The sequence below is a fragment of the Pinus tabuliformis genome, chromosome 3_2 (assembly GCF_031772625.1).
Source record: "Pinus tabuliformis cultivar Carrire ecotype Pingquan chromosome 3_2, CPIR1, whole genome shotgun sequence".
Classification (NCBI taxonomy): domain Eukaryota; kingdom Viridiplantae; phylum Streptophyta; class Pinopsida; order Pinales; family Pinaceae; genus Pinus; species Pinus tabuliformis.
In genome coordinates, this window is record NC_142302.1 from 270,052,025 (window position 1) to 270,063,112 (window position 11,088).

The window sequence follows — 11,088 nt, forward strand, 5'->3', positions numbered from 1 at the left end:
CCTTTCAAGAGTTATTTCAGCCACTGCCAAGCATGGTATCCAGGAAAAAATTGTGTTCAAATTTTTATAGCAGCATACCCACATGCTAGACTGCTTTGCAAAATGCCCATCATCTGATCTCATTAATTCACAAACAACAAAATATCCTCTTTAAACCGTACAGGAAATTTCTCATTTATACATAACAGATGTCATTTATAATATATAGAAGACTACTAATTGACCCGTCACCATCATCCCATTAGCAGTATCAATGGGCACCTTTGTCAAATGAAGTAAAAGCGAGAAATCAAAGCACGAAATGTGATACGCACAACCATAACCAAATATTCTTAAAACATACCCCCCAGCAGTCCACACATGTAAATATAATTACCCAAATCAGATGAGCAATCAGGGATTTGAATTTTGCACTGGTTTTAAGATCACTCTTAAAAGGAAAAGCCAACACATAAATAATTTGAACCTGTGTATGCCTAAAGTAATGTCATGAATTCAATTGCTGAAGCCTTTACCAAAGTGTATAATGAGTTTAACACGGTTGATATTCTGAATTTAAACCTACAGTTTTGTATTGATCCTTTGTACAGCGTTAGACAGTGATGGTATATAAATCACCAACAATTTGCTGGTGCAAGTTTAAGTTTCCCGTAATGAATGCTTTACTAGCCAGCTCCACAATACAAAAACTGACACAAGCTTTTGACAAAATATATTTCTTCACTGAAGAAGAATACTTTCGTCAAAAAATATCTGTCTAGAAAATACCTGGAAAACAAATGGACTTCTGAACAACCAAAATCTCAAAATACCATATGCTTAATCTTGGAAGGCTTGCAACTTCGCAGCTATCATTTTGTGCTACTTAACACATCACCTTCTTATCTTTTGCTAGCATATGCTCCACCATGAATCAGGAGCACTACGAAACCAATTTAGTATCTACTTCATTCGGAGTGATGTTATTAGTACAGGCAGTTGCTGCATCATGACACCTCTAGATTAGTTTGATCTCTGGCGTCCTGTGAAATTTCTTTGGTAACCAAAAAAGTTCCTTTGCCAACCTCCAAAGTTTCTTTGTTGAGTAGCAAAGTTTGTTTGTCTCCCACCTGTCTGAGCCTGCTGTGCCCTCATCCTTTGCTCCTTCATGTTCGCAAAAAGAGAATCAAGAGTCTGTGGCCTTTGCTTTACAGGCGCATTGACCTACATGCCAAATATATCGTTAAACAATGTTCTGAACAAAAAAAGGTTCTTCTCATCCAAAAAGAATGCGATTACTACATTTATACCTTGGTGGATGAAACAACGGAGAAAGGCCGGCTGCCTTGGGTGATTAAAGGCCCATTCCTAAAACAATAAACAAGTGTGTCAAAGAAATTTGATTTTAAATTAAGTCACAGACAGACTAACACAGATCAACAATATAAAAGATAATGACATCATGAAAATCCAGTGACAATTACAAATTACAAACAATACTATAAACAGAGTCCAGACAGCCACTGTACTAAGATAGAAACTGGCCTTTGCCTTCTTTTACCCCTATCTTTAATAAATCATGGCAGACCTGAGTACTAGAAAAACTAGATCTCTCTGACATAATGCTAATTAATCTGGGACATTTTGAATCTTGTAAAAGATGAAAGAACAGCATTAAAAAGGATGGCCAAAGGAATTGAGAATCTCACCATTTTATCTGCCAAGTTACAAGAAAAATATTACCTCGGTTCAGTAAATTATCTAGATTACAAAAAGAAACCCGCAGCCTCAAAAAATCGATGACCACAAAGAATGCCTGATGTAATTCAGCAATTCACATTCAATCAGCATGTAAATTTATGAATTCATCCACCTGTTCTTTTTTACTAATTGTCATGCAAGCACAGCATGGTAGAGGGTAAAGCCTCTGAAAAGGGAGAAAACGCATCGAAAGAACTATTCTGGATATTTGGCCACTTTTCTGCCAGGTAAAGCAATAGTCCCCAAGTCTGGAATTCGGCACCTCAACTCATATCCTTAGACTAAGGAATGCACAGTACAACTGAATAATGCAGTTTGGTTGCACCCCTGGATCCCAAAACCACTTTTCAGTCTAGGTAAACCAAGAACCATGTAAAATATTGAGTCTGACTGCCAAGATTTAGCAGAATTTCAAATGCCGCTGTGATACAACATTGTGCAGAAATCTTTGTAGCACATATAATGACTACTTGAATCAACACACACACAAAAAGGCAAACAAGCCAGCCAAAAGCTCAAGCATCTAAAGGCATCCAAACCAAAAGGTTATTGAGTAGCAGTTATCTGTTTTTCTTCCATAGTCTTGTTTAGATCACCTTCACAATCTAAAAACAAGAACAAAATTTTCTTTCTACAGTACATTCTGCCTGTGAGAGACCACTGGTATAATGAAGAATGCCCAATGGTGAAAACTCTGCACATTCAACAACAACTTAGACTGCAGTTTTGTTTAAGCAGCCTTGGTAATTTCATTCTTGGAGAGAGAAGTGGACAGGTAGGAAAATATGATGACATCTTTTAGCACCACTGCCTCTGTCGGAAGTTTCATAGCTACATTGTTAGGTGCATTCCAGTTCAACTACTTATATATAACATGCAGATCAAACAATACATATAAATGTAACTGGATTCCTTGAAGTTGGCATCAAGGCTATAGTAGAAAAATCTTGCGGAATCAAAAGATTTGCTCGACACTGATAATGAAATGGGGCAACATCAAAAATAGTAACCTCCAACTATAAACCCTGTATGATGGAAATCATCGTTTTATATTGAGATTAAATGAAGTTTATCACAAAAAAACATTTCCTGGATTTTTTTGTTTGATATCCAGTAAAGGCCTACAACAGTCGGGTATTGAGTCTTCCAGAACTGTGTGAAAAGCATGTGGATTAAGAAGCCTTAACAGGAATCAGTAACTTCAACACTTGTCAAGACTCACAGTGATTATTTCTCCTGGACTGAAGATTCTGTTTTCAGTAAATAGTATACTTATGATACTGTCAAGACTTCTAATGGGAGGGTGTTATAGCTTCCAAATGTTGTCTTAATACCATATGGCTAAGAACTAGAGAAGCCTTGAATTGAAAGCTTCACCAATCATTGGAACAATGAATCAATCATGGAATGGAGTTCGAGTTCCTGTGCCAGATAATTAAGGAAGAAGAATAGGATTTCTCCTTCACAGTATAACTTCAAAGGAAACAAGAAGCCACGTTAACTTCCAAAAACTTTGACAAAGAGAGACCCTCCTTAGTTCTCCAATAATTCAGTCCCCAAACATCCAAATTAAGTCCACCTCAAACATCCAACAACTTGAAGTCCTTTTACCATCACGACTAAATCAAAGAGCTGATGTAGAACATAGGCAGCTTTCATGTAGATTATTGTTTCTACTTTCAGGCCATACCAAACACCTCAACCTCAACAGATGTGATAAACCATCTTGTTTCTCCAACTAGCTCAAGCTCCAAAAGATACTGCATTTAGACTTGCAGTCTTCAAGAGAGTATGTTGATTTGATGCTGTTGTAATGTGATTAGGCAAATGTGCTGTGATTAACTGGACAATTAATCAACTTCCAACTTTAATTTAAAAAATAGCGTCACAATGTTCATACTTGCCATCTACTAGTACTTCGGGGAAGATAGAATATTACCTGTGACATAAAAATGCATTCAGATTAACGGAATAGAGAAAACTTGTCAGAAGACATTCTATGTAAAATGCAATACCTTCTTTTCTTCCATTGAGCAGGTGTTGTCCTTATGGGTGTTACTGTTGCCCTTCTTGCTGCCTCCTTTACTGCTGCAAGCTGGTTAGTTCCATTTCTAGACCTCAACTCTGCAAGCTTGCCCTGCAACCAGACATGCAATCTCTCATTATTACATTTGAATAAATTAACAAAAAAGTTGACAGTATCAATAAAGAATGCAATAATAAATAAATTAGAGCTCTCCATACCTGTCTTAGTGCCGATGACCTGGCAGCCACAGATTGTTGAACTCGCACCTTGGATGCCGTGTTTGTGGCACCATACTTGTTTGCAATTGCACGCTGGCTCTTATTCTGCAAGATGCCGTAGGTTCTCAGTAGCTGAAGCCAATTATAAACACCAGCATTAATTTCCCTTGACAAAATTAATATGAACACAACATTGGTACCTACCGAAGTTTGCTGCTTCCTTGTCTTTTGACTGGTTTTTTTGGACATCTTTATAATGTCATCTGCATTTTACCAAACAAATGCCAACAGCAAATCAATTAGTTACCTTTAAATTGGATATGCTCAACACAGTATAATCTGGGAATTATGCAGTACCTAGTGTCATATCCATCTTTTTCTCAGTCAACGCAATTGTATCAGCAGTAATCACGGGCATGCTCGCCATTATATTTCACAGATGTTACTGAAACCTAATCAAATATCTGAAACATAAATGAAAAACAATTAGACTAAGCAATGAACTTATAGAAATAGGAATAATGTTATAAAAGGTGCAATCACTATTTCCAAACAGATGCAATTACAAAACATGAAGTGTAATACCAAAACCCTAGAAGAATTTAATACATGTATTATTAAAAAAAATTGAAACTGCAAGAATAGAAAACAAGCATGAAGTCTGCAACACATTCAATTGATGAAGTATATGTAATTTTCTTTTTGACCTGAGTACCAGTCTGATATCCTAAACTACCATAGCAGCCTTTGACCCTGACTCAGCTTGACCTACAGAAGCACGACATGCCTGCAGTATTAATCATCAATGGAATGTTAGCCCCCAGAGGGCAGCTCAGTTGGCAATGGCCGAGAAAATTATGTGTTATCATGTTGTGCTAGGAGGTTAAACATTCAAATCCCCCCAATTCACCTGTGCCTGCAGAAAGGATGTACATAGGCACCTAAGAGGCTATAGTGGTAGCAATTGGAATCAACCATGTGTAACACAACTACAAGCCAAGCCCAGTTGCCAATTCCTCTATATACGAAAAAATCATCAATGGTGTGTTAATTCTTTATCAATTTTGAAGCCTTGCCTGCTTTGAGATGTTAACATAACTCTCAGGATAATTTGTTTTGATCCTGTGCTTGGAACTGGTAACACCATGAAGCTGTTAGATTTTTACTTCCTTGGAAAGTATCCAGCAGAGCACCATTATAGCACCAACAAGAAAAGTTGATCTAGGCGCATACAGAGAATGTATTCCAGCAGAGATTCCATACAACAGCCTAGATAGAAGCAGCAGTATGTCCTCCTTAGGCAAATCTGTTCAGTGGTAATAAGAGCGCTGGGGCATTTATAGAGGAGAGAAAAGAGGGCAGAATGCACCATCATCAGTTCACTTCCAGTCAGATGCTGTCTCATAGTTATCAATTCAGTTGTACCTCTCAGTTTTGCTTTATCGGTAATCTCATAAGGTGGTCACCTTATAGGGATAAAAAAAGAAAAAAGAAAAAGATTAAAAAAAAAATAACTCTGTCAAGTTGTCCCTCAGGGCCCCTCAAGTCAGAGGGGGCCCTCAAGTCAGGTCAGCTCTCGAGTCTGGCATATGCTCGAGTGCCCCCTCATGTTAGGTGCATGCATACTAGAACTCTCTTCTAGTGGGCACACTTTCCTAGGAATAAATCTCTCATGCATGTTGAAGGCACTAACCCCAAAACCATGAATAGATCTAGGGTTTAGGTTTATTTTAGTTAAGATGCAGCTGTACATGTGTCCAGTGAATCCAAACCATTATGCACAAAAGATCAGATTTAACCATAATATAACCAAAATATGCTTCAACTGCAGTTGATATTTGAAGTAAAATACATCAACAAAAAGGCTCCAAATTTCAAAAACAAGCTTAGTACTAACTAAAAGCTATAGTCTAGACCTTGACTCTACAATCAAATAAACCCTTGAATTAGCTCCAAATCAGCCCAAGAAACCCAAGCTCAAAAGCTGTCCAAATCAGCCTAAAAAACTAAGCTCAAACACTCCAAACGGCTCAAATGAATTGTGTGAGTCAAATTGAGGATAGGAGCATATTTAAATAGCATTAAGGTATGCCTACAATTAGGCTTAGGGTTTTGCATTTTTTTGTTGATTTTTTTAAATTTAAGTTCAAATGGTCCCCACCGCTTGTTGTTTGGTTCCATTCAAAACCGTCCAATTCTAACATTTATGGTCGATTCTGTATGGGGGGCAGCCTTTTCCAGTTTGAAACCTTCAATCAGACTAATACAACCCCAGAATCAATCAAATTGTCAACTTTTTTCTAGAACTATTCCAATTCTAATAACATTGGGTGTGAGAAGATTTTAACGAGTGAAGATGGCATGAAGGGCAAAGGAGGTTGCCAGGTTGTTGATGCAACATTCCTTGTATATAAGAATTTAGCCTTCAAGATCCTAAAGAGAGGTCAGAATACAGAAGGAAACAATGATCCAGATTCATGTTTGTTCATATTCATTGGAGGTCTACCATTTGATCAAGCCCCTAACAATGGGAAGATTCCAAACGCAAGGTAAGTATCTTGCAGTGGGCAGATAACACTTTCATCAATAAGAGTGTTGGATTTTTTGAAACATAAAAAGTGTACAGAGACAACAAGAACCAAAGAAGAGCTAGCCACATATAAAGAAGGTACACCATTATAGATTTTTATACAACAATTTGTACAACAGCCTTAATGACAACACCATGGGATGTAGCTAATCACAATTATATTCCAATCCAGCTTGTAAAAAGTGTGGCTCATTGACAGGTGTCCCTTGTACACACACACACACATACTAGAAGGAATGATCAAATTGATACACATTAACATGACATTAGTATTTTACTTTTGAATGTGCTGACAAGACATTGGCCTAATGTCAAGATACGCATCTGGCCTTATATGGTAAGCAAACATCAAGCGTGAACAAATAGATCATTTGAAACCTGATAAGATATCAGCAAGCCAATGACTGAAACAAGAGTGGCACTCCTAAAATGTTCAATAGAGATAATTTACAATAAGGAACAGTATAGCACTAGCACTGGAAGGCAAAAGCTGTGCACCAAAAACAAAATTTCTTACATGAAATGAATAATTACATGCTAGCCCCTTTGGGTCAGACTGAGCGGATGGGTCTCACAGTGTTAATGATGAGGGGCTTTGCATGAAATAAATGGGAGATTATAATGGCATCCCAAAAGTTTTAACCATGTGTTGAGCTGGTGAGTTTCTACCTAGTTATCAATTCCCTCAACCAGTTCATACAAAAATAATAATGATGATGATGATGACAATTACATGCTAGATATATGACTTAAATTGTTGAGAGGCAAGAATGACAAGAATATTGCAATCTGAGTTCCAAGCAAGCAATAGTTAGGGTTCAGCCCTAGTTGATGATTGTGGCTTTTCCCTAGTCTCAATGGCCATCTTGGCAACCTCCCTTCATCCAAACCTCTATGTAGAGCATCCATAGACAAAGTCTTCATAATGTCCTCCCATGGTGGGGGCAGCTCTCTACATTCAACCTACTCTTTCAAAAAATGGGGTAACTATCCAATTAGTATGTTCTTCTTCTACAATTGATGTAGCTCCATCCTTAGGTTGTGTTGGTGTTACACTCAAGGACATGGTATCCCAACCCCTAGGATCCACATCATTCAAGAGACCCTAGCCTTCCCATTGCTACAGATGTTGCACATCTGGCAACCTTTTATAGAAACCAATAGGAGATCTACACCAATAATCTCATGTGCCTAGAAACCAAAAATCAAAGAGGACACTTTCATCTGACATCTCTACCCCTGTGCTACTTGGGTCAGGCTCTCTAATCTCCCTCTCATTTTTGGGGTTTATGATTCACTCAGTGACATTCGTAATGCTCTTGGCAAATTTTAATTCAGAACTACGGAAAAGAAACATAGATACACCACTGTTTATGCCCATATGTATATGTAAACATGGACTTTGGCAAAGAGTTTCTCGCAAAAACCGACTTGGTTGCTAAGGATTATACATAGACCTAAAATTTTGGAGCACAAATCAGTTTCCCCTCGAGGACTATATTGTTGCTCACTATACCAATATCCCTAAAAAGTGAAAGATCGCAACTAGCCGAGTGAAATTTTAGTGGTAAGAAGATGCAAAAGAAGTAAACCAACTAACCACCCTCTGACCAGCCAAGATTCACAATTTAAGCAAACAATGCCAACCTCAGTTTAGGCATTTATTGAGACAGTTCTTCACAAGAATCCACCCCCCTCATTCTCCTTAGTTGCAAAGGACTTCCCCTTACCCCCTCTTAAACCGGTAGACATTCCTCAACCCAACCTCCAAGCTCAGTGATTTGGGTTAATCTGATCGAGGAGGAAGAGCTAGATACAAGAACCCTCACTTGAGCAAACAAAACAAGACAAAGGGAAAGCATCCAACCTAGTAACACCTATTAAGGGGGCTGAGGAGGAATGAATGATATTAGACGAAGAAATAAAAAAGAGGCTAGCACTTTAATTCTACCACTAATGATGACAAAAAATCACCATCAAAACTTATTTTGAACATGTGATGTTTTTGCATTTTGCATGTCCACAGTTTGTCCACATTTACTCATGTATTCAAGGTTATGAAAGAAATTACGTGCACTAGCCAGTCTTTTAAAGTTAAGAATTTCTACTACATTAACTGATCCTTTTTACTGCTTGTATATCTACGTTGTATGATATGGCCGCAATTTGTTTTTCAATGCAATCATAACCGTTAATGTGAAAAAAAAAAACTAAGGCGGAAGACAAGCCTGCCTTTTCCATACCTTGCCCGAAAAGATTTAGTAGAGTGCTTTCATCTGTAACTTCTAATCAATAGCTATCCGCTATAATTAACAATGCCCGAATTGACCCTTTTGTCATTATCTCTGACATTTATGCAAGAGCTTACAAAATATTGAATGTTGCGCCCATGCTATGCAAGCATGCATTCCCCTTGACACGTACTAAATAGCCAGAGAATCCCCGGAACTACATATACCCGTCAGAAAAAAGGCAGTACGTATTATTTTAATGACACATTCTTTGAATCAGTAATCTAAAGCAATCACGATAGCAAAAATCCTGAACGTGTAATGTTATAAGGCAAAAAATCAACCTAGATGTCATAAGATAAGAAATTCCATACGACCAACTAACTCCTAAATGGGGTAGAAACAAAGTACCCACTGAAATTTATTTCAGGAAAATAGGTTGATCCAGTATTTCAATCAACTATTCTTGGCGGCAGAGCACCGCGACATACCAGAAGAACAAACAGCCAACAAATTTTATAAATACGGACTTTTACAAAATTCCTCCAGCAACTCCAGCAAACCTAACACACACCGAAGGCCGTTAGAGGAATCAGCACTCTGTCAAACGGCCTATATATGAGGGTTTTACCATACACAAATAATCCGAGGGTTTTACAATATACAAATAATCCAAATATCCATGTAGTAGATATAATGTACATGATGCTACAGACCCTGTCCAGCACGAATTGCAAGCAAGCTCCACTAATATTCCAGACCTGAAACCCTAATGGCTTAAAATTGCAGACACCCCTGTCATCCTGCCAACGGAGAAAAAAATGATAGAAAATACTTCCAAATTGCCAACAAACCTCGAAATACCGAAAAAAAAAACCCTAGCATGAAGACATTGAAGAGACTTAAAACAATTTCAAATCAAAACATGCAGAGATTCTGCAGTCCCCAATCATCAAATCCGGGCAAAACAGAGGCTAGAATTCTGCCAAAAGAGAAGTGTCATTGAGGAAACGCGAACCTACCAATACAAAACTTGATAGAGGTAGCTTCTACGCCGCCCGAAATTATCTCTGGACACCACACAGCTCAAAATTGCGCCGGCTGCTCTGCCTTGGACACCCAAAAATAGAGGCACGCCAAGAAAGCAGGCTATATAGAGAGGGTCAAAGGTATCTGGTGAAATTAAAAGATTTGTAAAGGGGCTTTAAATCCGTTTGATAAAATGACATAGGGTTTGGAATGGTCAGCGTCCTTTGCCATATTTTTTAAGATTATACACCAATAGCGCCATGTTCCCATTTCAATGGAAAGAGGGAGGACATTTCCTTGAAAGGTCTCCCCAACATTGCTCCAAGATGCCATTTAATGGAAAGTAAGGTTGACTAGAAAAATATTTCCTAAACTAAGTCGTTATAATATTGATATGTTGAATATGTTTGTTTTTTAATGCCCTCTTTTTTGAGATAATGTTTTCTAAATGACTTTATCATAAAGAATAAGACTTGAAATTAAGACTTTCTATTCAATACATGTGAACTTACAACTAAGGATGATGAGAAACATAGACACATGTTTGTTTAAGTAACATGTTTATTTCAGTGACATAGGCACATGTTTAAGAATTGCATCGTTAAAGGAGGTTTCAATGTTGTATTATTATTTTGTTAAGAATTGCATGGTTAAAGAAGGTTTCAATGTTTTATTATTATTTTGAGATGGAAATGTGTAGATTAAGGTTCATATATAGAAAACCATGTTTTAATGGTTTTTTTGTTATTTGATATGCAAATTTGTAAATAGAGTTTAAATCAAGGCTTGCTTATATGTGATGCAATATAAGCAAGGGTATCTTACTGAAGAAAAATATTGTATATTTAGTTGATTTGGAGGATTTGATGTTTTTTATTTCTTAATAAGAAATTTTGCATATTTTTAATAATTTGAGTGAGAAATATGTGTGTGAGGTTTTAAATGTAAATGTTCTTAAATTATGTGAGAATATGAGAGATGTTAGACTTGTGAAGATCTCATAAAAATTCTTGGAGATTAGGAGATTCTAGAATAGGAATTAGTTGAGTTAAAAGTGGATTGAGAGATTTGGTCAAATCTGCTTATAAAGGCAGAATTTGCATATAGAACAGTTGTTGAGCTCCTCAAGGGATCATTAAGAGATTTTAGGAACTAGTTGAGAGATCTATGGAAAAGATCATGGACCTAGAATGATCCATAATTATGTAATTGTTCCTATAATTGTAAACTTACGGGCATGTAGAGAAGAGGCAA

The 11,088-nt window shown here is 37.2% G+C and overlaps 1 protein-coding gene across 6 annotated transcripts; it reads right to left on the bottom strand.

Annotated features, from left to right (window-relative positions):
* Nucleotides 1-545: 545 nt before the first annotated feature.
* On the bottom strand, nucleotides 546-10,009 carry LOC149180693 (uncharacterized). Of its 6 annotated transcripts, XM_089416229.1 has the most exons (9): nucleotides 9,828-10,005; nucleotides 9,522-9,608; nucleotides 9,297-9,368; nucleotides 4,342-4,448; nucleotides 4,189-4,247; nucleotides 3,985-4,089; nucleotides 3,756-3,877; nucleotides 1,290-1,347; nucleotides 546-1,203 (listed from the first exon to the last, which is right to left on the bottom strand). In XM_089416229.1, the coding sequence occupies exons 4-9, from the start codon at nucleotides 4,409-4,411 to the stop codon at nucleotides 1,003-1,005; spliced, it is 615 nt and encodes a 204-aa protein (XP_089272355.1). In that variant the 5' UTR covers nucleotides 4,412-4,448; nucleotides 9,297-9,368; nucleotides 9,522-9,608; nucleotides 9,828-10,005; the 3' UTR covers nucleotides 546-1,002. The 6 variants fall into 6 exon arrangements, with proteins under 6 accessions (XP_089272355.1, XP_089272357.1, XP_089272353.1 ...); XM_089416231.1 differs by lacking the exon at nucleotides 9,297-9,368; XM_089416227.1 differs by lacking the exons at nucleotides 9,297-9,368; nucleotides 9,522-9,608 and having other exon boundaries at nucleotides 9,828-9,996.
* Between the last annotated feature and the right edge of the window lie 1,079 nt (nucleotides 10,010-11,088).